General features: G+C 43.4%; 1 protein-coding gene across 2 annotated transcripts; it reads right to left on the bottom strand.

Annotated features, from left to right (window-relative positions):
- Positions 1–705: 705 nt before the first annotated feature.
- Positions 706–21,475, bottom strand: slc7a14a (solute carrier family 7 member 14a). Of its 2 annotated transcripts, none has more exons than XM_058615808.1 (10): positions 21,367–21,475; positions 11,269–11,779; positions 10,667–10,903; positions 8,790–9,007; positions 8,550–8,696; positions 6,547–6,755; positions 6,310–6,457; positions 5,024–5,519; positions 4,680–4,916; positions 706–4,107 (listed from the first exon to the last, which is right to left on the bottom strand). In XM_058615808.1, the coding sequence occupies exons 2-10, from the start codon at positions 11,573–11,575 to the stop codon at positions 3,809–3,811; spliced, it is 2,298 nt and encodes a 765-aa protein (XP_058471791.1). In that variant the 5' UTR covers positions 11,576–11,779; positions 21,367–21,475; the 3' UTR covers positions 706–3,808. The 2 variants fall into 2 exon arrangements, with proteins under 2 accessions (XP_058471791.1, XP_058471793.1); XM_058615810.1 differs by lacking the exon at positions 21,367–21,475 and adding an exon at positions 20,832–21,179.
- Between the last annotated feature and the right edge of the window lie 4,254 nt (positions 21,476–25,729).

Raw genomic sequence — 25,729 nt, forward strand, 5'->3', positions numbered from 1 at the left:
CAGCACAGAAACACAAAGTGAGGGCTGATTAGCTCCACCCTGTTCTTTTTTTGTGCACAATCAGAAACAGCTGTATATAGAAAAATACTTTTCTTTTGGTTCACTCCTCTTTTTCTTTATGTACTTTTTTTTCCTCTGTGTCGTATCAGTGCTGGATGAGTGCCACCGGAGTCTAGACTAATACTTTCAATTGTCAAATGAAATACCAAGAAAGTAGGATTTATTTTAAAAGAAAAAAAAAAGAAAAGACCATTCCACTGTTCACTTAAGTCACCGTGGAGGAAATAACCCCCAAAAAACGCTCGATCCGCTGTATTTGAAGAGTCTACGATCTCCCGCACATGGAAAGTAAACAACTCTTGAGGACTTTGGCTTGCAGAGGTTGTGGTTGACAAAGGGGATTTTACAGGAAGTAGTATATATATACGGCGAGTGCTCGAGGGAAGATGCGGAGATCGAGTCATTCCCACGCCTCTTTTGTTTGCTACATGTTCTACTCCCTATCCAAACGCAGTTCTGCTTCCTATACCTGGGTTGAGATTATTTATTAAGATTACAAGTAGGATAGAGAATTATGTTACCATTTGGATTGAATGTGGAAAAGAATCCTGCGTCTATGGTTTGGTTGAATTTATTTACCCTGGACCCCGGACACCGGATCCTTGAGCAGTGGTTGTTTTTGGAGTCGCGGCGCGTCGGTGAAGAGCATCTCGTTTCCCAGGTATAAGAAGCAAAGCGTGCGTTTGCTTTGGTTTTCGTGTTCTATTATGTCTCGTCGCAGTCAGTCGCCGACATGCAAGTACAACATCTACAGCTCGGGGCCTCGTGCGTGACGGCATGCTGCACATTCACCAGACAGTTCACATTGAGGCGCGGGTGTAGACCACACACACACACACACACACACACACACGTGCGGTACATGCACTCGTACGCTCCTCAGCATCCACACAGAGCAGATATAGGTATAGAAAGTTTACTGTACAGTTCAGTGTTTTCGACTGAGTTCGGAGGCGATGTGTGTGGGGGAAGGTGTTTTTTTGTGTTTGTGTGGGACACAGTTTTGTGTGCATGTGCCCCAAAACCCCTGTCACGTCCAGGAATCGTTGGTATTGAGTGATTCTGCATATGCACGGATAGTAAATGAGCACAATTTAAATTTTTCTATGGCTAAAATAATTAATCTTGATTATTGGCGTAACTTTGATTGTTGTTTTCAATGTTTTGACACCTGTTAAAAGTACTCTCCACACCTTAAGGGATCCATTTAGGGTTGGGAGACACTGAACTGAAAGCATTGAAATTTAAAGCTGCAGTGTGTAACCTTTGTTGACCTTCATTGTTGATTCTGCCTAAGTTTGGGCTCAGTGGACATAAAACGTTATTTGTATGCCGTGTCTAACAGCACGTCAGACTGTAGGAGCATTTTTTTTTTTAGCAATAGAATATAGTATCTTGCTATTTTGACACGAAACCAACCGCTTCCTGTTAAAAGGATGGTTTAAAAAGGCTGCTGCAGGTTCTAGGCCACAGAAACGGCAGCATCAGCCAGTACAAATGCAATTCCTCAATATCCCATATCCTGGTTGACACTAACTTTGACCTGTCCGCACATGAGGGGACCTTGTTTTGAGCATGGGGTGAACATGAGAGGAGCAGAGGTAGGGTGTGGGGGTGTGGGTTTAGCGTGGCATCCTTTGATTTAGTGCATTAGACAAGTAAGGCTTCCCTGGAAGGGACCGATGCAGCAACAAGGGGGCACAAGGAAAATAAAAAAAGAAAGGTACGAGGACGACAATCAGGGCAGACAGCAGCAGCTATTGTAGACGTAGCCCCCAGCCTCCACTTAATAACAGAACAATATCGTATTTGGTATGTGCCAAAACCCTTTCACGGTGCCTTGAGTGCATACATTCTTGATATGGAATCGAACCCTTGACCTTGGCAGCGTTCGCTTACATGTCCCACACATGGAGTTATACAGGACCTTAATCTGATTGACTTTCCACAGAATCTCAGGGTGCAGCAGCGTAAGTGCATGTGAAGTGGGACTTTGATGCAGCGGCTCTCGCTCGCGGTAAGCTGGGTTAGCGGCGAAACCAGAGGGGAGGGAGGAGCCAATGCTTTTTACGAGAAATCAGGGGATGGATTCCAGACACGGATCGAGCATCACCGCTCCTGAATTCTGACGGAAAACCAGACGCGGCGTTAAATCACCTCCGACTTGCGACGGGGGATGATGGATGTCGAGGAGAGGGCGGGGCTGGCAGCGAAATGAGGGAAGAGATGAACTGGAAGAGCAAAGAAGTGGTAAAAGTAGATGAAAAAAAGGGTCGAAAAGATATTGAGGAAAGGAGCGAAAAGCAAGAGAGAAGAAGAAGAGGAGGAATTACATTTCCGTTCACTCGAAAAAGAAAGTAAAACTTATTTCTAGTGTGTTTGCGTTCAGTCAACGGCTGTAAGAAAATGACTCGTGCAGGGAAAGTGGCTATGATATGATTAACTATGATTAAATCTTAGGAAGAAACTGAAATACCCTCACCCTTATATGATATAAAACTGATATGACAATTGTAATAATTAACAAACGTTACACATTTTGGATTTGAGCGCGAAGAAACGATAGAATGAACTAAAAATAGAATTCCTTCCCAACTCTGGTAAACAGCACGGGCTACATTGACTGAGAGGAGCAAACAGAAGAAACGCCATCACAACAAAACATGCACGTACGGTTTCATCCTGTTCTCTCTCTGTTTCGCTTATAAACTTTATCTCAGGCCATAGGTCTTTGTTTTTTTTTGTTAACAAATGGATGGATTCTGGAGTTTCACGCTGAGAGTAGAAAGAACAAAATGAAACAAATACCTACACGTACAGAACACACGCGGGAAAACAGTCCGAGGGGGCGCACGTTACATCGACACGCCCGCGCGAGAATCCGTGTGAAAGTGAACGTTTGATTACACCCTCACGCGAGAAAAATAATTAAGTAGAAAACAGACATAATTAGAAACTCGCACACACACACACACCTACAGTAGATGAAGGCACTATTGCAAGCAAAGTCCAAGTACTATTTGTGACAGAAAACATCAACACCATTTTCCCAGTGCACTCCTGAGTCCCTTGGGCTAGATGTTAGAGGTCAGGGAGACTTTTTAAAAAGTGTTTTTTTTCGAGGGCATGCGAGGCCGTTTCCCTGCCTTGAAAAATCAAATAAGCAGAGCGAGTCCAACCTGGATAAAGGAAATCGCTTGGGCTTGGCACGCTGTCTACACTTTTCCTGCGTGTCTGTTGGAACAGGAAGAGGAGAGGTGCTGATTCATCTGTCTCTCACTCATCGCCTCCTTCTCGCCCGCATCCCGTGAGTTCTGAGTTATCGGTTTGGTGCGTTTAGTTTGCGGTGCCCCGTGAACCACATTGTGTGTCACTTCTCCCTGCGTCTGCACTTTCGCCGCGTGGGTTGAGTGAAGTCCGGGGGGGGGGGGGTAAGTGAATAACAACGATAAGACACTCGTGACCTCGACGTCCGTATTTGCTGCATGAGCAGAGTGACCGAGCGCGGTTGAGCGAGGTGAAAGGAGAAACTGCTCCTCCTCCTCCTCCTCCACTGCCGGAAAACAATCTAGCCCAAGGGTTAGACACAAAGAAATACACACACATGCAGGCATGCGCGCACACAAACACACACGCACACACATACAGATGATCACTCATGCGCTCACACCACTGTCCCCCCCCTTTCTCTTTTCCTCAGGCAACAAACAAGGCAGTACATTCAGGGTAAAACAGAGTCAGTCCCCCTTTAGAAATCCATCGGATCCTCCTCGGCGAGACCATGACTGGCAACGGTCCTGTCGCCGCCTTGCGATGAGATGCCCTCACTGTCGGGTTTGCCCCGGGGGGGTGGAGCGCGCCCCGAGCCCCCGTCGGCCGCGGCCCAGGGGTCAGTGGTGGGCGGGTAGAAATCGTCGTCGAAGCCGCAGAAGCCCTCGTCCACGCCGTGGTCGTAGCGCTGGTAGGTGGAGGCGTGCACCTCGTTCTCTCTGGCCGTGATCTCCAGCGTGCTGTTCCACATGCCGTAGCCAAAGTAGATGAGCACACCTGAGGAGACACAGATCTGTTGATCAGTATGTGCACGCTTACCTAAAAAGAAAAAAAAAAAGCATATCTCGTGGCCTGGTTTTAAAAAGGCAGAAAACCTCAACTGTAAAAACCGTTCCTCCCACTCATGAAGAAACACAGCAATGCGCCACACACACACACACACACACACACACAGTAAGAAAAACACACAGATGTCCAGCGGTGTTTCTGTACAAGCAAAAACAGCTCTGCTGGACAGCGGCCTGCGATAGAGCTGACTTAATAATAATAAGCGGCGTAAAACAACAGAGGAGCGACAAGTTGAACCACATGCTACCACACATGATACCCTCACGCAGACACAGATGCTCAGAAAGATACAGCAGAGGCAGGAAATGAAAGTGAAAGGAGACTTCTTGTTCTTCGTTAACAAGAAAAACAAACTGTAAGCGAGACACACACTCGGTGACATTGGCTAAAATGAGCCTTCATCACAAGATCCACTGAAGTGAGTCATTGTTTATGCCGTCGCCATCTGTTGTGGAAACGGAAGACACGCTGTCGTCTCCGTGCGTGGATCTGTCACTCACCGACAAAGCACCAGATTGAGAAGCGCATCCAGGTGATGGCGGACAGTTTAAGCATGAGGTAAATGTTGACCAGCATGGCCGCGGCGGGGACGAAGGGCACGCAGGGCGCCATGTAGGGCAGCCGCTTGGGGTTCTCGGGTTGCTGGAGGATGACGATGACGAGCAGGGCAAGGGAGAGGATGAAGAGGATTAGCAGCAGCAAAGCCCACCAGTGGCCCTCTCCGATGTAGCTCGCTCCTGGTTGGAGAAGAAACCAAGAAAAAGACAAAGGGAGAGGGATTTAATTCATAGTCGCACACTTTTTTTTTTAAATTCCCATGGGAATTCTGTTCGGGATCCCTCACCAAAAATGATGAAGGAACAAAAAGCGAAGTTTATGATGAAGAGCAGCAGCACACACACAGTGACTGTTTTCCCCGTGGCTGGAGTCGGCCTGTCCATCTTTCCCGGGAGGCCCAGTCGGATCCTCAAGGTGTAGTAGCGCGGTCCAATCAACTTCTTCAAGCGTCGGGACATTCCGCTTTCTGATTCCTCCGCCTCGATGCCAGTGGTCATATCCACCGTGCCGTAGTTTGGATGACTGGCAGTGTAGGCGGTCTTATCCGGCTTGCCGATCAGCATCTCGTTGTCGCCCAGCGACGGCAGGTTCTTCGCGCCGCAGGTGTTCGTCGCCGGGCCGCCGTACTCGTCGGCCTCGCTGGTCGGTGAGCAGGCCTCTTTTTCGCACTCGGCCAGAACACCTTCCTTCCTCTTGTTGTTCTGCTCCTCGGAGAGGAAGTTCACAAAGCCGTGGATGTCCCCCTCGGGCTGGTAACGTAACAGGAGCACGCAGAGACTCACCTGCAGAGGAGAGAGGAGGCGAGGAGGTGAAATGACTTTAATCAAAGGCCGACAAATGCTTATTAAGCCTGTCAGCACCACCCGACTCTCTCGGTGTTTCCCAGCGTAGTGGTGTTTACATTTCCTGTTTCCTGCCCTCCGGTGGACGTTCTGACGATCGGTGTGGATCGGTGTGGATGTCATGTTTTGTCCACAAACCAAAAGGATTCACTTTTCATGATTTCTTTGTTATCCAGAGCAAAGAAATGAAGAAAACACTCACATTTAAGAAGCTTAAACAATCGAAAAATCTTGTTTTAATCATGAGAAAAGCTTCAAACCGATAAATCGATGATCAAAATGGTTGTCGGTTAATTTAGTAATCGATTAATAATCAATTAATTGATCAATTGTTTCAGCTCTATTGTATAATATTGAAATTGTGGCTCATGCCTGATGGATTTTCATCTTTAAAAAGTGGGTCTACATGTCAAACATCTGGGAAACACCGTGAGATAACCGTCAAGCGAGAACACGGAGTCGTTTTCATAAACAGACGAGACTGTTTGTCGACTAATATGCACATACTGCAGCTCCCTCCGTCACCACAACCCCAATCCCATTGGCGTTACAGACTTACGGCTTATCTATGTTTACAGTTTTCACATAATTCTATATATTTCATGCATTGGAGGGATTAACCGAGAGCATTAGCCTGTAAGGATGAAAAACACAGGCTTCTCTGTATGTCAACAGTTAATACGCCGCTGGTAATAAATCACTGTAGGTCTCTGCGTTATCCACCACTTACCAGGGTATAAGCCAGCAAGGTTCCTATGGACATCATCTCTATGAGGTCTCTGAGGCTGACGAGCAGGGACAGCAGGGCGGCCAGAAAGCCAGACACCACACAGGCCACTGCGGGCGTCTCCGTGTAGGACGACACATTCGCCAGGAACCTGAACAGACACAAGAGATGAGCAGACCGAGACACAGACGTTGCAGTACGTTCATCCACGTTGAGACGTGAGATCAAATCAGTGCTGACTTAAACAGCAGGCCGTCCCCCGCCATGGCGTAGATGACCCTGGGCATGGGGAACAGGGACCCGAGCAGGGACACGGTGAGCCCGGCTATGGAGCCGACCGCTACGATGTACTTGGCGAACATGCAGCCGTGCACGGCAAACATCTCCATGAGCGGGGCGTCGGCGTCGATCTCATTGTAGGGCACCATCAGAGTCAGGATCACGGAAACCTGGATGGAAGAAGGTTAAATACAAACAGACAAACAGTTAATTACTTGTGTTACGGCATTTCAGTTATATAGTAAAATAATATACATTAATAATATATACAGCCATGGTCTACACAGACCATGTAAAAAGTGGACTTCCGGTTCTCTCTCATGAGTCCAACCACAGGAAGTAAGACTACACTGAATAGCCACCAGCAAAATAATTCAATTCGATTGGATGTTGACTTTCCACTTGAATTACAATGCTATTAAATATTTACTGAGGAGTTAATGGTCTTAATTACTCATTTTTAGTTCTTCTTCGATAGAACATGATGTCAGTTTTGTAAATTAAGATCCCCAAAGTATCACGGAACATTACAGGAAATGGAGAAAACTCAGTTTTAGGAAAACAACCGCTTTTTTGGTTTTTTTTCCCTTCTTAATTCTTCTTCTGAAAATCACTGTGACCTCATGATGTGACCAAATGTTTCACAACCGCAGCCACGGCAACCTTGTTTTCTCAGCCTTTTAAAGAATGTTCTAATTCCATAAAGATGTCAATACTGAGTGAAACAAAGTGTTAAAGTGGAGCCAAGCGCGCGCGTCCTCATGTCTGACATGTGAAATCATGCAGGGCCATCTGTCACTGTGAAACTGTGCTGCATTAGAGGGATTTGCTTGAACAGATCACAGACAGAGAGGAGAAGAAGAAGAAGAAGAAGAAAGACTAACCCTTGCAGGGGGATATAGATCAGTTTCTCTGTAGTAGCCTGGTGCCCTTTAACTCCAATCCAGGCTGCTTGAATGTATGTGTGAGCCATTTAGACGCGGTATTCCTAATCTAGGTGGATTCTGAAAAGCAAACCCTGCAAAATGTGTTTGCTTGAGAAAGCAAATCTGACCACAAACGGCATCCTACACTGTCGACCAGTGATTGGTTTGCACAAGGGGATTTTCAGCAACCCCCGTGGTCTTGTTTTTGTGATATTGTACTGCCTGACACTTGCTCAAGAGCAGACTACAGTGTGTTTTTCACTCCACATGTATCCCAGTAAGAGGATCCAGATGGGAAGTGAGAGAATGAGATCAGTCGCGTAAAGATGGATATTAAGGGTGGTGGAGAGCAACACAAGTAAAGGCTGACATAAATTAACAGATGTGACTGAGAGACAAACTTTTCAAAGAGCTGCACTCTTTGCCCCCGCAGGCAATGCCAAGAAATACTCCCTCCTGATTGGCTGATGGTACACGGTACCCATAGCAACAGCCATGCAGCGCAAAATGTGTCAACGTTGGAAATCTGCCGTTGAGCTGTGTGAGCAGAGCATGTAAGGATCACAGATGAGAAGCACACCCACATGTCTGGAGAGGAGGGGGCGGGGCCATATCAGCCTTTCACTTTTTTTACTTTTTTGGATTTTTCCAGCTCTCTGTCGGATAAAATGTGGGGTAGAACTTGCACGTCTGTATTCTAGTAAGCGGATAAAAGGAAGACTCTTAAAACCTCTCCTCGAACTACGCAGCAAACCAAAGGAAGCCACTGAAATCCACTGTTGGTCTGGACACAATGTTTCCTTGTACGACACATGAGGTTTTGATTTGAAATGTGATGTTATCATACAAAAAAACTCTAATTCAAAACACTGGAGTCAGTGAGCCGAGTCGCTCCACCTCACTATCACGTTAAATGACTCATGACTTTGATACTTAACAAGATTAAGGTGTTTTTCTTAAATGTCCCCACTCTTACAATGCAGATACCAAGTAATCCACTGGGACAAAATGTCTCCGTGGTCCTCTGGGGAAACTTACAGAGACGTAGGCCGTGAGGCAAGTGATGAGCGACGCTGTGATGGCGTAAGGGATGGAGGTGTTGGGGCTCTTGGCCTCCTCTCCCGTCGTTGCAATGATGTCAAATCCAATGAAGGCGTAGAAACAGGTGGCTGCTCCCTGCATCACCTGGAACACAGAGCGGCGGTTACAAACAAGGCGAGCGATTGCCCTTTTCCTGCATCAAACCTGATGTGTTTGTGTTTGTGTTTGTGTGCCTACCCCTGACCAGCCGAAAGGCAGGAACCGCCCCTCGTCCCAGTTCTCTCCGTTGACAAAGAACAGCCCTGCAATCATGATGAAGACCCACACGATGAGATTAATGACATTCAGCACGTTGTTGAAGCCCACCGAGTTCTTCACTCCCAAAGCCACGATCACCGTCACAAGCAGGGCGATAAGCAGCGCCAGCAGGTCAGGGTACGACTGCTCGCCTTTACCTGGAGAGGAAACACACACGGCTTAGTACCCCGTAATACACTGAAGTGATGGAGACACAAACTCTGATACATTAGCTAGCGTCCGTTGTTTGTTTATTGATTAATCAGTAGTTTAGTCTTAAAACTCTACTGCATGACTGAAGTTGATCCCTCACATCTTGAGGGGCTTCAAGAGGTGCCTTAAACTAAATTCACTCTTCTTTATATTTCCTCGCCTGGCGACATCCTAGTGCTGCACACAGGAAGTGACTCGTCCTATGTCAACACGGACGCAACTTTTAGTGAATTCACAGAAAAAACAGCCATTCGTTTGCCCCACCCACCTCTGCACTGCTGCTGTATACACACAAGTGCTCCCTCAGACAGGTCTGATTAGTAGCCCACCTTCATATGAAGGAAACAAATACGTGTTTCATCATCTACTGTATGTTCATGAGGCCAAAATAATTACAGCAACGAAAATGACCATGAGTTACGTACTGCAGCTTTAAATTTGGGCGAATATTGTCTTTACATCCCTCGTTTTTGTCTGGCTAATAATTTAAAACCCAAAGATTTTAAAGAAGCAACATCCTTAGATTTGGTTGCCAGAAATAAATATTTATGACTTTTTCCTTGATATATTATTCAAAAGATGATAATTTCTTCAGTTAAAATGGACACAATTTGCATAAGCAAAACTAGTTTCTAACTAGATTGTGCTCTGTCTGCATCATCCATGAACGTAATTCACCGTGTTCATACAACACAGTGTGTGACTCTGAGATGTATTTTCAGCTTCGAGGGTGTGGACAACCTGCCGTTTTATTTTCAGCAGGAAGAGGAAACAGTCGTTTCCACGATGGTGTGCAACAGCTGGCCCTAGCTGCTCGTCACGTGACCGCTGCCGCTCCTTTGTCAGTGTCCAACAGGAAAGGACTGTCAGGACGGTAGCGTCCAGATAGCGGCAACAGTTGGCACGCGCGTCAGCTATAGCATTACACCGTGTTAGCACGCATTTCCATTAATGGCACATATTACGACATGGAAAACACGGACCATTGGGAAACCAAGACGTTACTTTCCATCATGACATGATTTCCAAGATAAAAGGAGAATTGACTGTGGGTTGAATTGATGGTGCCACGCAAAAAGAGTAGCCCAAGATACACATACTGTGATATGGTTTATTAACTCTAGAGTCTATAGACGGTCACTCATTCCAGGAGAATTCAGGTTCATGCCACTACAGCAGGAAGTATGTGATCATCTCCTGTAGAGGAGGAACAATCTAATTTGGTCACGTGGGTGTCGGTAGTTGATAGTTGTTGAGAAATGTTTTATGTAAAGTAAATTAAACTCTTCGTTATAGCTTAATGAAGATATTTCTCTTTTTTTTTGTATTTACAAAGAAAATACGTATATCACATAACAGCATTCTGCTCCTGTTCCCTCATTGTTTCTATCAATTTCCAGCAATATCACAAGCAGAAATATGGGCAGACGGGAAGTCATGATTAGAATAACTATTTACATGAGTTTTCTAATTGGTGCGTTTGCATAGAGCATTTTATCCAATCAGGCTTCTATTCTAATTATTCGTGTCCATGTCAACTACTACTGACAGATCTAAAAACCCTTACTTTTTTCTCTCCACCTGCACGGCGCCGGTCCACTCACCTAGGCCGTTGAGCGTCCCGATGTGCTCGATCATGAAGTTGCTGATGCTGTGATTGGCCAGCGAGTCGGCCATGCTGCTGAGCGCCGACGCCCCCGCCGCCGTGCCGATGAGATACTCCAGAATCAAGTTCCAGCCGATGAAAAACGCCACGCACTCGCCCACCGTCACGTAGCTGTACGTGTACGCCGAGCCCGTGGTCTTAGGCACGCGCACGCCAAACTCCGCATAACAGACTCCTGTGGGAAAGCGAGGCGGATGAATAAAGACACACACGGGTTACACACACTGTATATCAGTGACGTGACTGCATTATATTCCAAGTGAAAGGCTACGCTGAAATTATTGATAGGACCATTAAGGTAGTGGTAAAATATCCCTTGAGTGCCTCTCATATTATAGCTTTGCCCGAACAATGCCTTTGACCTTGTAATAATTGCGTAGTTATTAAAAGACCTTTCACATTAATCATCTCAGTGTAATGGTGATATGACCGTAGCGTCTATCCCGTGCCATATAATACGTTATAGTCGGCCTAGTGTGTGTACGTGAAAGAGTGAGAGACAAGAAGACAAGTTTATTAGTGCTTTCGCCTCAGTCTCACCTGACAGTATGGAGGCCACAGCGGCAATAATGAAGGACACAATGACCCCCGGACCGGCCATTTCCTTGGCAACTAGCCCGGAGACCACATACATCCCTGTCCCGACACAGCTGCCCACGCCCAGTGACACCAGATCCACTGTGGACAACACCCGGGCCAGTCTGGTGCCGTGGGAGCTCGTGCCTGACATGGCTGAATCCAACATAGACTCCACAGGTTTGGTCCTCAAGACGCGGGACGTAAAAGTGTTCCATGCCGCGCCCCACTGTATCCTGCGAGGGTCCATCTTTCCTACCAGGCCGCTCATACTGAGAGCTTAAGGTCAGAGTCTGAGGGGAAAAACTCTACAGAGAAGAGTAGGAAGATACCGATTATTTTTCCTTTGTGCCAACAGCTGTGTAGAGAACTGAAGACAAAGAACGATCTCGATTCCAAACGATTCAGGAAGTTGCAGGCGTCTCCTGGTTTAGTTGAAGGCCGTCTCAGTTCATGGCGAGAGAGAGAGAGTTACCTGGAACACAAGAGTGGGATGCTTTATTTTGAAGCATCGCACAGTTATTTGTCCAAGACGATGCTTAAATTTGAGTGCACACACCAGGACACAAACCACAAAAGCCCCCTAGTGTATCACATTCATTCTGTAAAGTGAAGCACACGTGAATAAGGAGAAACTTAATTAGCAGTCGTCTCCTTGTAGCCCCCGTTGCTATAGTAGCCGAGCTTATGACCGATGGTGACGGGAGCTTAATGATACTCTCTTGTTTGCAGCAGGCATATGAAGTAATACAGTATAATTACATGCACACACTCACGCAGTTTAACTTATCATCTTCCAATCTGCCTCTCCACGAGTCCTAATAGAGCTGTCGCTATTATTTAAAATGATTCTGCTGTTGGCTTCACAAATCTGACTTTACAGAGCTAGCGTCTCTGCTACTGTGGTACTGTGCTTGCTTACACTTCAATTTACTGGAGTTTTATTGTAAATTTTTTACATCACATTAACATTTTCCCACTGAAATATTAAGCTCTTCGTCTAAATTTATCGCCAGCTATTATCTTTGCAGCTGACGTTTGGACACAGGCTCAAAGTGAATTTGTCCACTATGGAAAATGTGTTCAATAAAAGACCGGTTCAAACTTATTGACATCCAATTCAGAGAAGTTACAGTCGTTAACTGTGGACCATTCAACCTCTCCCTTTGTCACTCTCTTAACAGCAGCGGGCTAACGTTCACCAATCATCCACTTTGAACAACAAACATACGCTCACGTACAACACACCTGCACCTGAGCAATCATTTGAGGCACTCGAATAATGGCTGCAATTACGCAGCTGGTTAAGCAGAATAGGCCTGTGCTGCTATTGTCACTGCTTACTTAGAGTGTGACGCTGTACAGTCATGGGAAAGGCTCAAAAAGTCATTCAGTTTCCAGGGGATGGTAAATGTATCGTAATAGCGAAATAAGCTGGCACATTAAGACTAAAAACCCTTCAGGTGGAGGCCCATTACATTTTGAAATCGACTGCGGGGAATGTATTCCAAAGATTATATGGATGTTTGGTTCTGTTAAATTCACCAGTATCACTTATGAAACCAGGTTCTTGCATGTTGGACAATTAGTGTGGAAGATATTAAATTATCACTCATATACTCCATTTGTTATCGTCAATTAACTGCTGATTACAAAGGAGGAAATCCAGGAAATTCTATAATCCAAAATTGAATTTCTACGTGACGGCAGCACTCCTATAATTTCACCAATAATGAGACTGTGTGCAGGTGTGCTTGCTCCGAGTATTACTCTGTGAATCCGTTTACGCACTCACATTATGGGGACTTTCTTCCTTATGGGGACATAAAGCAAGTCCCCATAATATACAGTATTACATTTTAAGGTGAAAGATATGTTGTATAGTTAGGATGAGACTGTGAGTGTGTGTGTGCTTGCCTGTGTGCGTGCGTTTTGCGCATATTTGTTCGGGATTCTTTTCTGTACTATGATGGTAAACTGAATATCTCTGGTTTGTGCACAGAACCGAACATTTGTGAACGATTTCATAGACATGTTGACGAGTTGTGTATTGCCGTGGGAACAATACACAACTCCTTGTATGAACATCCTGGGTGTGTGTGTTTATAGGTCACATAAAAAATTGTCTTATGTCTTGTTGATGTGTTGTTGAGTCAAAGTTATGATTCATTTTATGTTGCATTTTCAGTGGTAGTATAAAGTCACAATAATTGTGCAGAGGTCACAAATTAGACCGTTTTTCTTTGCTTTATGTTCATAAAAATGAGCCAAGTGAACTGTGTTGTATTTCCAAATTTCACAAATTCAATTCAATTTTAAGCATTTTGGTTTGTTTATATAAAATGTAAATATATAAATATAAAATATTTTCATCAGATTGTCTAGGTTGTTGTGAAAAAAAAAGGATATTAAAATAAAGGATATTCTTATAGGCTCTGTATAAACTGTATGTTTATGCAGCCAAAATGCTCTGTGTAATCAATAAAACAGATTCAAAATAATCATTAGTTACAGCCCTACAGCATGACAACATATGACAAACTCTTTAACAGACAATGTATTGAATCATCTCGACCTGAAGATTTCAAACAAATCAGGTTATTCCTCCTCTGTGGCTATAGCTCCATCGCTATAGCTGCCCTGTGGTGTTGAGTGTGTGCACTGTTGGAACAGCGATAGATCAACAAAGCCGAGCAACACAAAGCGCGGTGGCAGCAGGTGCTCCATCTGCTCTGTGCTTGAAAGTTTACCTACAACATTTCCTGGGACAAAGGTTAGCCCCGAGACCAACTAATGTCCACAGCAGCAGCAGTGTCACAGTGCTGTCCTGCATCTGACCGCATCTGTCCTGTGACAGATACGTTAACTGAGCTAAGCTAATCACTTCCTGGTTCTTTCCCTAAATGTCACTAAATATTTTTAATAGACTTTCTAACAAGGAAGGACATAGGTCAGCCAGTTGCATTACTTACATGTTAGTGAGTGTCCTAGATACTGTAATTTCCCAGTAGGTTACACTGTTACTTTCTTGTAAATTACTCTAAATTGATGGCTGTAATAAATTACTGTTCCTATATTAATATGGTATTTTACTGATGAATCACAAGGCATTCTGTAACAGCCATTATTTCACAATAAAACACAAAAAATCTATAGGATAGAATGCATTTATTGTCATTAGATAATGTATCCAAGCTTCAACTAATGTTTATTTTCTCTATTAACTGATTACTATCGTCCATAAAATGTCAGAAAACGCTGAAAAATGTTGATTTGAATGATTTTTTTTTTTTTATCCATAAACCAAAATTAATCAGTTCTAACAAAGCTTTCTTTTTTGCATGGAGCATAAGAAAATAGGGACGGGAATCAGTATCGGTCACTATCGGTCTGATACTGGTCAAAATCACTGGATCGGATATCGGACGGATAAAAATGTAAAATACAATACAATCCAAAAATCATATACTGAAAAAAATCAGCAAAAGCATTTTAGCTGAGTCATGCTTGGGCTGTTTATTTCTTCTTATTGGCGAGAACAATATTTGTTGGCGCAGTTGGCAAATTATGTCTTTGGCACAAATGTGTTGTTCACAGCCTCATACGTTCATAAATGATCTAAAACGAGTACCAGTATCAGTAGATATTGGTATCGGACACCAAAAAAAATGGTACCGTCCCATCCCTGAAAAGAAACCAGAAAATATGCACATTTAAGAAGCTGAAAACTCAGGGAGCTTGTTTTAACAATTGCACGCAAACCAATGAGTTCATTATCAAAACAGTTCATTAATAATTTACAGTGTGCCAACGTATGGTTGCGGAAGACAAAAACTACATAGAAGCGGTGGCTCTGCTCAAAACTGACACACGATACGAGCACAATCAAGCGAACGCTCAAAAAAACGACTTCGCCCTGGGAAAGAAAAATATCATTAGACACGATGTAAACAGCAGCAGGTGGTTCTTTTCCAATGGCAGCGTCTCCATGATGATGTGTTATCCCCTGACTCTGAGCACAAGCCAGAGACGGGAACGCTGCTGTTCTGCTCTGCCTGTGCTATAAACATGTGAACTACTGAAGTGTGGATGCCGGCAGTAAATATCAAATGGATTTAAACCCTTGCCATTTTGTCACAATCCACAGAAAATGTGCATGTGTGTGTGTGTGTGTGTGTGCAAACGTAACAGCATGAACAGATAAAAAGAAAAAGGCAGCAGTGTAATGGCAGTCAGAACACAACCCATCGTCAGTGTCATAGCAATAAACAAGCACAAACAATCTGACAAAGTGCTGCCATTCAAAGATCAATACAGTCGTCGTCATCAGTCATCTTAGCAATGGTGGCTTTCCCTCTCCAGACGAGTGAGCTGTCAGAACATCCAGCCCTGTGTCTAATCAGCCATGACTAAGCTGGTCTCTGTTGTCCAATCCTGCCCGTGTCTGAATGACTGGTTGTAAAAAAAACTGGTTGAAAACCTGATTGAGCTCTCATTGACTTTCTTAGCAAGCGGTACATTGGCTTAATACAGCCGAGAGCCTTTCTGATACACAAAAATCAACCTGGCAACCGACACCGGGCAAATGGCCAGAGATGTGCACGCCAGCAAACATGTTTTTTTGCCCCAGTATCTTCATCTCCAAGTTAACCACTATGGATTGTGTTAAAATGATGAGTTTACTACAAATAAATGCATTTGTATAAATGCACACTTATAACTCTTGAGAGAAAAGACGTAAATATGATTTTGGAGATCACCTGACCTCACGTTTTTGTTTTTCTTGTACTAGCACATGTCAACAACTAGAGGACTTGAATCAAGCTTCCGCATGATAGGTATGGGACATGTTGGTAGGTTCATTGTTCTCCAGTATTCATTTTGCAGATATACCTTTGTCCAAATCCAAATGATCCAAATTTCACAAATTCAGTCCGATTTGAGTATTTTTCACTTTGGTGTTTTTATGTAATTGGTAAAAGGTTGGGTGGGAAAAAAAGAATATAAGATACTCTATGCTGCACATTCTTATAGCCTCTGTATGTATGTTATAACATAGTAATGGAAAAAAACAAGCAGCTAAAATGCTCTGTGTTCTTAGGGTTAATTACAGTTATTTAAAAATCACCAATCATCAAATAATCACAACTCACTCCTCTCCTCTTCCTGAAAGCCCTAAAGCATTTTTTTAAAGTAAAAACTATTGTTTGTTTTTTTATTGTTAGTATAATTACTTGTCTAATTCTGTTGGAGCAAAACTGACTTTTTATATCATTCTATGACGAGAAATGAAAATATATTTCGTACAAAACCACGCACTAAAATACCACACGGAGCAGAGGAGTCCTGCGGATATCAGCAGTCAATGGCTGGTCACAAAGTGGTGAAGTTGAGTCCCTGAATTCATTTTCTTTTGCTTGGCTGACTTTGGTAGACGGTCTGGCTGACTACACTATCCCATATCTGACAGATCTAATGAGTGTGAGTCCTCACAGGAGACCACAGAGAAATATAGCCGCCTGCCAGCGCGGTTCTGTTTCTCATCAGTCACACTTCAACCATCCCTGTCCAACCAAATTGTCCAGGGACTGATTTTTAAATAAGGACTGTGACGCTACTATCAGTTTCACCGAGCATGCTGCCCAACAGGCTCAATAATCTTCTGGAATAATCTAGTAAAGCGTCCTCAATGCAGTGTTTGTAATCTGTCATGAGACATGATTTAGTAAGACCTCTGTGAAAGGCAGATAATACAACGTTAAATATTTTTATTTAATGTTATTACAAATGGATTTTTTTACCCATATTTTGAAGAGGTTCACCCTTGGTAGATTGCCACAGGAATAATACACAACTCCTTATATAGACATCCTGGGGGTGTGTCTTTATGGGGTTAGGGTTAGGCTTTACAAAATGCATTATATCCGTGGCTTTATGGTCATTTTTGAGGGGGTTAACCGTGTTGGAGTTCAAAGACTTTATTGAGAAAACATGAGTAGCAATAATTGTGCAAAAGTTTTCATTATTCTATTCTTTATTATATTATTAATTCCTATTACTTTTTGTGTATAACAGCGAGCCAAGCCAATTTTGAGCCTTGACTTGTTTCCATAATTTCACAAATTCAATCCGATTTGAAAATTTTTGAGTACTTCTTGCTCAGATGTGTTTTTCTAGTTGGTGAAAATAAAAATAAAAATCTGGTTCATCAGATTGCCTACACGTTGAGCTTAAAATAAAGGATAAAAGACACTCCATATACACATACTTATAGTCTCTGTATATATATGTTTTAACATAGTAATGGAGAAAATGCTCTGTGTTCTAAGGGGTTATTCCTACAGGTGGCAATCCAGGCCGTGTCTTGCTGATTTACATGAACTAATCTAAATTTTGTTTCATCTAAGAGCACACGGTTTATTGCAAAAATGCAAAGCACAGATTTCACTTCACCTTGTGGCGGAAAGGATGGAGTCAACTGACAAAAAAAAAGCAAACAAACATGTTGTAAAGCCCCGGCTAAGCTATAGCAATAAACCGCACGACCCATGAGGAAATCACACTTTGGGTATCTTTCATTTACAGCTTTTATGTCTAATTACACGAAACAACCCCCGGATCATGACACTGCCTCCACAGGCTTAGGCAGTAGATGACCTTTTTTTTGGCCAGCTCAGTCACGTTGATCTGAGAGAAACTGTTCCATATCTGATGGTCAGATGTTGCCACGGCACAAAGTGTCGGCCCTGATGCCAGGGTGCAGATAAATTCTGCATGACTAACCCATCAGCCGGCCTGATTTACTCACAGTCTGGCCTGCCGCATCCTCATCTATCCTAATGCAGCACAGTGTGAGCCTGAAGCTTAACGCACAATGGACCTGGCTCCAGACTGCAAGATAAATAAAAACAACAGTGTCAACCCCCCTCTAGCTCCTTGGTTAACCAGCCATATCTATGACATCTCTGTCTCCGTGGCCTTAAGCTCTGAACAAAAAACAACAACGGGGTCCTTTCATAGAATCGGGGGCTAAACCCGAGCTGTAGACTAACTTGATGTGTGAGTATAGGTCTGATTGTAAAGATATCGGTGCAACTTCAAACCTGGCAATAAACCTGTCTCAGTGGTTCTGGTTCCAGTCTGGTCATACTCAGAGATAATGGAGAAATGAAATATCCCCAGCGGTTGCCAAACCACAATGCCCCCCACAGTTGTGTGTCTCTATTGATCCGATGTGCTAATCCCCATCCTCGCAGCGGACAGTATTGTCCCCGCACAATATCTGAGAGGGCTTTTCTATTTTGTATCACTTCACCATAAGAGGCTCAGGAACAGACGAGGAGACCATACTTCCTGCGACGTACGGTTGTGCAGATGCATGTACACGTTTTCTCTCTCGCTCGCTGACTTCACAAAGACCAGCCTTGACGTGCTTTTACCGCAGCAACCAGGCGATAAATTCCCTGAACTGGCAGCAACAGCAACAGGAACTTTTAACAACGATTCACCAGGCCAAAAGGCTCCGCTTTGTTAGATTTCTCTCCTAAAGTGTGAAATTGACCAGAATTCATGTGTGATGAATGACATTTCTACGGCCCTGGTGATATATTTTGCATCTGCATGAAATACATATCTTCATCCAGTAATTGCTGTGGGAGTCCAGCGAGCACGGAAGTAAATACACCTACGGTTTGAGTCCATGTGGGCCGTACACGTAGCAACGAAAAATACGGTAACCATGGACACATGTTTGAGGTTCTTTAAAGGAGGCCTGGCTGGAGGCAAATACAACAGAGGGCAAACTCTGGAATGTGACATCAAGTATGCACGCGTGGACCGATGCAGACCCTCGTTAACGATGACCCTTGCTCCGATGACACAGAATATGACGTGGTCCTGAATGCAAAGTGATATTTTACTCATAAGTGAAGCCATGTCACACACACGGACGGCAATAGAAAAAACATCCAATGGGCATTGATTGTTTTATGTGCCCATTCTTTATGTTATATGAGGTAAAAAATGTGTGTCATGGACAAGAAAGGTGACAATTTGTGGGTTTGCAATGATTTGAATGCCCCAATTCATGTTCATGCCTTGACAGCAAAAGTAATGCACTGTTTAAAGTGCACCTGGCAAGTATTTCTGGAGGATGTCGAGAAGATAAATTTTGGGTTTATTTGCCTCCTTCAATGAGAGCCACTTTAAAGCTGTAGGGCCTATAGTCTCTGCCTCTTTTCCCAGTTGTTGAGCCAGTAAACAGTGGTGTTGACGTGTGTTCCTGACAGAGACAAAAGAAAGGAGGCAACGTGTGGACGTGTGTCTGTGTGTGTGGTTGTGATTATATCAGCCTTTATGCGCAGGCAGGTCCGCTGACGTCAGTTGCCAAAGCAGCATCTGATGGAAAAAGAGGGTGGTGGGGGCCAGCCGGCCATTCATAAATGCAAATGCTAAAGGCTGTGTGTGAGGGTGCATGGCTGATTCTAATGCATGACTCACTCTTTACTAATGACATCACACGTTAAAAAAAAAAAAGGAGCAATATTGTCTCGTATTATTCTCGTGTCGCGCTTGTATTGTTCTGACGAGCTCCAGATGTATTTAAGCCGGAAAAGATTAAGTACTCAGACACACAAAGTTACATGAAATAGATAAAATACTGGTGTCTATATTGATCTATATATATATATAATAAAAGTAAATGTGCCCAATATTTATCATCATTATATTTATTGTTTCATCACCCAGCCCTACCTTGAAATTCTGAAACCCTTGAGCAAACGCGTGTGTGCTCTTGCATGGGTATCTTTGAGGACATTTTGGGAGAGTGAGGACATAAATTTTATCTGGTCCTTGCGAATTTAAAGGCTCCTTTTATGGATTAAGTCTTGGTTTTATGGATAGGGTTAGACTTAGGTCTAAGTTAGGGTTAGGGTGAGGATAAGGCTTTAGGGTTAAGCATCGATTGGTTAAGGTTAGGGTAAGGGGCTAGGTAATGAGTGTCCTCACTACAAATGCCTGGATCTGTTCTCGTCTCGTTCAATCTGAGAGGAGCCTATACTGTAGAAGCCGAGTGACTGGATTCAAATTAAAATAAGCTTTCTACCGAATGTTGCTGTCTCGTACGGTGAGTAACGGTCGACCTGTTGAGCGCTGACATCAAGGCCATTAAGCCTGAGTAGACTACATTGGCAAGAAATGTGCTGATGACTGTTTTCAGGACCATGGACAGTACATCGTCCTCATCATCACAACTGAGAAGGAGGGATGAAATGAGAGGGAAAGGGGGTGGCCATTGGGGGGAGAGAGAGTGAGAGAGAGGGGGAGAGAGGGAGAGCTGGACATGTCATTAGGGATTAGCCCAGTTCCACAGCTTGAGGCTTTCCATTTCTGAGAGCTCTTGCCCTCACATCAACACACATAGATAGATAGATAGATAGATAGATAGATAGATAGATAGATAGATAGATAGATAGATAGATAGATTTCTGAGACAGCCCATTTAGACAGTGACCACATACACTCACCTGCAAATTATTACTTCTTTGAACGTCCCACCCTCTTAATATAGGGTCCCAGTCGCTCCTCTCCCTCTCTATCTCTCTCTCTCTCACACACACACTCTCTCTCTTCCTGCTGCAGCTCCAGTGGTCCGGTGGGAGAAGCGACACCCGCCCTAAAACTCTCTTCTCTCTGTGTCCTTCTCCTCCTCACGCATGCACAACCTCACACCACTAAGGTGTAAACACCGCAGGGTCTCCCGACATTTGCGTCCACTCGCACTCTCCTCACTTTGACGCGTCTCTTGCCTTACAGTGGACGACGCGTTCTAACGCCTATTATGCGCCACCGCTAGCGGGGAGGAGGGAGAGGAAGAAGGGAAAAAAAAAATCTGCACAAAGGAAGACAACAAAAAGAGGGAGGGTGTGAAGGAAGGGAAGATAGAGTGTGATGGGTGAGTTGTCGAGGGCAAAGGAGAAGATGTGCGATCGGGCTTTGCGATAGCGAGAGAACGAGACGAAGATGGAAAAGTGATGGAGGAAGGAACAATAAAACACTCACTGTGTCACGGCCGGATTAAAGGATGCCCATGTCGGAAGCTGCAGTCGGTCGCCAGCATCAGCAGCAGCATCTCCGGGCAGCATCAGCTGGAGACAGCGAGGGAGGGAGAGAGGAAGAGGGAGGGAGAGGCTGATGATGTAAAACGCTTTAAATCATTCAGGAGCCCGCTGAATCACACGTGACCACCGACAAGTGTATTATTCATCCGGTTTGTTTCTTGGCCGCCTGTCGATAGGAGCGTCCGTCCCAACCCCTGTCATTTTAACTCATCCAGGCACAATGTGCTCTTAATATGTGTGATATGAATTGATATTTATTGTCATTACATAATTACTTCTATGGAAAAATAACATTAAAATAACAGATGTGCTCACTTACATATGTATTTCAAGAAACGTAACATCGTGCAGATGTAAGAAGCTTGTGTACAAATTAAATACATATATATCATATATACTGTAAATATATGAAAAACTGTCTTTATATCTGTTTAAACTCTTATACAAAAGGGAAAATGTTCTATTACATATCTTAGGATGAATAGATCAGTCATTTTTAGATAGATAATTACAAACAGGAGAATGAATTGAAATAAAATAACTCGCCCTTAAATCTTCAAGTACAAATCAATAATATGCATTTCAAAAACCATAAGTGTGTACATGTATAAAGGCATTCATGAAGTTTCCAGCTGTACTGAAGGAAAATGAATTGATTTAGAAAATATATTTATAAAGAATACCATGCTGCTTAACTTACAAATATGTAGCCAAATCTCCTTGCAAATACTACATCCTTTTATTTTATGTAACCTTTATTGAACCAGATAAAAGACCCATTGAGATAAAAAAGAAAGAAAGAAAGACAAAGAAAGGCAGCAGCACACGTTAATAAAAACTGGGAGATAACAGTTCCAAAACAAACATTGAAATATAAAAGTGCAAGTAAATAGACAAATGAAGTGCAGGAGAACACAGGCACTGTTCAATGGATAGTTGATCATTGTTGTTCACTTTGGAGGATATTCCAAGCAGAGGTTGCAGAGAAACTGAAAGCTTTTTTTGTGCATTAATGTGCAGGAGGAACCAAACCAAGAAGAGCCTTATAAAAGCAAATCTAATGTCCATAATGAGGTGGTAGAATGGTCTATATCTATAAAACACATCCATCACTGTATTTCCTCCCGGTTTACCTGGTAATTGCTTTACAGTTCTTGGTAGGATCAATGGATAGTGAATCTAATGCCACATGGGGCTGCAGCAGCCTCACTGATAAGTCAAGTGAGCGGTATATAGGTCATTTTCATGTCACATTTAATGATGTCAGATTTAGCCACCTCTTGGACATCGTAGAGACGTGTGACATTTTCCACAAATGCAATGACTTGAGGGCGATCTTGGGGAACGTTGCATCAGTGTGGGTTCTCTCTCACAAGAGGGGAAATGCATCGCTATTGCTACATCTGCTTTTCTTCTCCAGATGCAGTGGCAGTGACAAAGGCCTTTTGCTAAATTATTGAGCTCGTGCTTTTCTGCACTACTCAGACAATGGCCATGTTATTTACCATGTTAGTTCTGTATGTGTATACTTGATCATTTGAGTTACAGCCTTTACATCAGCATTTAGTTTTGCATTCCATATTACATATTCTTTACTCAGTCACTACAACACTTAGGCCATAGAATACATTTAATATCGAAGGGCTGAAGCTTCCTGATCGAGACAAATAAAAGTTGCAAGTTAAATTCAGGACTCAGTTGACATTAAAAAAACACAAAACACTGTTTTATTTCAAAATGTCTTTTATCTTTTATTAAGCCAGAAAAAAGTCCCACTGAGATTAAGAACCTATTTTTATGGAAGTGCTGGCCAAGACAGACATGTTTTGTTGTTGTTGTTGTTTTGGAATACAAAATAATTTGATACAAATACACTAATAGTCTATATATGTAGAGTATATGTGCTATTGGTGAGTAAAAAGCTTGAGAAGTGTAGCAGCAGTAAAGACGCAGATCTTAGCAAATGTTTACTTGCAGATTACAGCCCCTGAGATTTTTTAAACCTGGATGATACTGTTTTTAAAAGGCCAAGTCAGAGGGGGGGGGAACTTTTAACTATCTTTAAACCAATCAGTTAGATGATCCGATTGTCGCTGTCCCAAGTTTTAAAAAGGACCGCTACAAACTTTAAAGCAGAACTATACAAGTGTTTTTTACCATAATGGAACAGTTTTGGAATACATTTGTAAGTGGAAAAAAACAGCCTTGCAAGATCAGGGACCTGGAGTACTAGGATTCAGGGGGTCTCGTGAATTCTTGGGTGTCACAGGAAACACAAATTGCTTCAATGCTGACTTTTTACAGCAGTGAGGATAAAGCGGTAGACGATGGATGGATGTTTAGGGTGGTGTCGTAAAAATATTTGCTCCAAAACTGTAGGGAGAGGGGAGAAAGCAACCAGCCAGAACGATGAATGCATGTTGTAGCACTGCACCAGATGTGCCACATTGCTGGCAAAAAATAGAGCAGACACAGACGGAATGTGAGGGTTCACCCCAGTCTTACATTACCACTGATAATCATGGGAGCTGAAGCTGATGAAAATGTAATGCAGAATCATTCCATTTGGGAGTGAATGCCAACTAAGCACATTCTCAGAGGCAAAGGGCCTGTGTTACCTCAGATTAAAAAGGCTTTGACCAGTGCGGATGGGGTACGTATACTGTAATATAGTGATACTGGTTCAGTGTCAGGTATAACGTGTCATGCTGTGCTACCTCTTTGTGTTTGACAGCGTCACGGAAGCAGTTCTGTTGTTGTCTTTTCCAGCTCAGACACCCTGCTTTTTCGACTGTTAAATGTCACAAAACCCTGCAGTCGACTCTGCTGTGTGAGTGTGTGTGTGTGTGTGTGTGTGTGTGTGTGAGACAGAGAGATGACTCACTATCACTGTGCCCTGAGCAGAGAAACAGCTGCGAGACCTTTGGGCCACTACCCATAATTCAATGTGCAATGCAGTCACGAGGCTACAGGCCATGAGTGACCTCTCAGAACTGCCAGATCTTAACCTGCATGAATGGACACGCATGCATTTCCACACTCTGCTTGCTTATACACCAGAACATCGCTCAGTCAATCCCTCCACCACATATCAAGGAGAGGTTTTTGCCATAAAGCAATAATTTATCCTAAAAAATGTTTTGTCCAAGGCAATATTTTCATCTCTTAAATACTCTGCCATTATTGACACAATCATTTCATCACAATCATCTCTTGATTTACATTAGGCCGAACGGTTATTATGGAATTATTGCACTGTCTGCGCATGTACAGGCACCCGTCTCGCTAAAATAAATGTCTGCTGCAACTCATCGTCCTTTCGCATGTGTGAATCCATTAAATCCCATATATCCACGGTGCATCTAATCTGTCTAGCCATATCTCGTCATGATAAATACTTTATAATCAAACACTATGAAAACTCTATATCCAGCTCAATAGCCTCTCCTCCATCCATGTCAGTGGTCATGTATTATTCAGTGCCGTCTCCATAAGTAGCCGTTCCTCCCTCTCCGCTGCTCCCTCTGCCACAGCGGTGGCACAGGAGGATCCAGAGGAGGGAACTAACAGGAGGGAACTTTTTAATGGGATGAAAACCAAAAAGGAGGGAAAAGGTCAACATATAAATGACATCAGGGGAAATGTGGATGAGTAGACAGACAGACAGACAGACAGATAGATAGATTGTTTGATAGATAGATCGTTCGATAGATAGATTACATTGCATTTAGCAGACGCTTTTATCCAAAAAAACATAGATAGATAGATAGATAGATAGATAGATAGATAGATAGATAGATAGATAGATAGATAGAAGTCCTCAGTTTTCTCAGCAGGTGGAGGCATTGTTGTGCAGGTTAACTCCCTCAAAAATGAACAGTAAATCACACATATTATCACGCATGCTAATACCAATGCCATACCAATATACAAAGATGTCAAACAATTCCCCTTTGCAGAAATGATAGATAAGCTTTTGCATGAAAATTCAATCCACCTAAATAAGGCCCACACGGCTCTAATTGGCAGTGCTGCGAGTTTATGTCATGGTTGATGAAGTCTCTTTGAGGCATAGCAGGATCCCATCCCATGATCCTCAGCAGCTTTATTGCAGTCAGCCGTTCCCACAGGTGTTCCAACCGTGGATGGACTCATTACTGATAGACTCTACTGGCCACCCACCCACCCACACACACACACACACACACACACACACAGAGCAAACCCAATAAACTGCAGGAGCACAAGAGCAGGAGCAGACAAACAGCTCTGGACAGCTGGATTCAAACCAGCCTTTATTAGTC

The sequence above is a fragment of the Solea solea genome, chromosome 18 (assembly GCF_958295425.1).
Source record: "Solea solea chromosome 18, fSolSol10.1, whole genome shotgun sequence".
Taxonomy (NCBI): domain Eukaryota; kingdom Metazoa; phylum Chordata; class Actinopteri; order Pleuronectiformes; family Soleidae; genus Solea; species Solea solea.

What these genes read in the sequence shown, in the direction of transcription:
- slc7a14a (XM_058615808.1), bottom strand. Translation starts at nt 11,575, where the DNA reads ATGAGCGGCCTGGTAGGAAAGATGGACCCTCGCAGGATACAGTGGGGC. An exon ending in GCCTCACGGCCTACGTCTCT is followed by an intron (nt 6,756 to 8,549) that starts GTAAGTTTCCCC and finishes TCTTCCATCCAG; the next exon opens with GTTTCCGTGATCCTGACTCT. An exon ending in CTCAATCTGGTGCTTTGTCG is followed by an intron (nt 4,108 to 4,679) that starts GTGAGTGACAGA and finishes GTGTCTCCTCAG; the next exon opens with GTGTGCTCATCTACTTTGGC.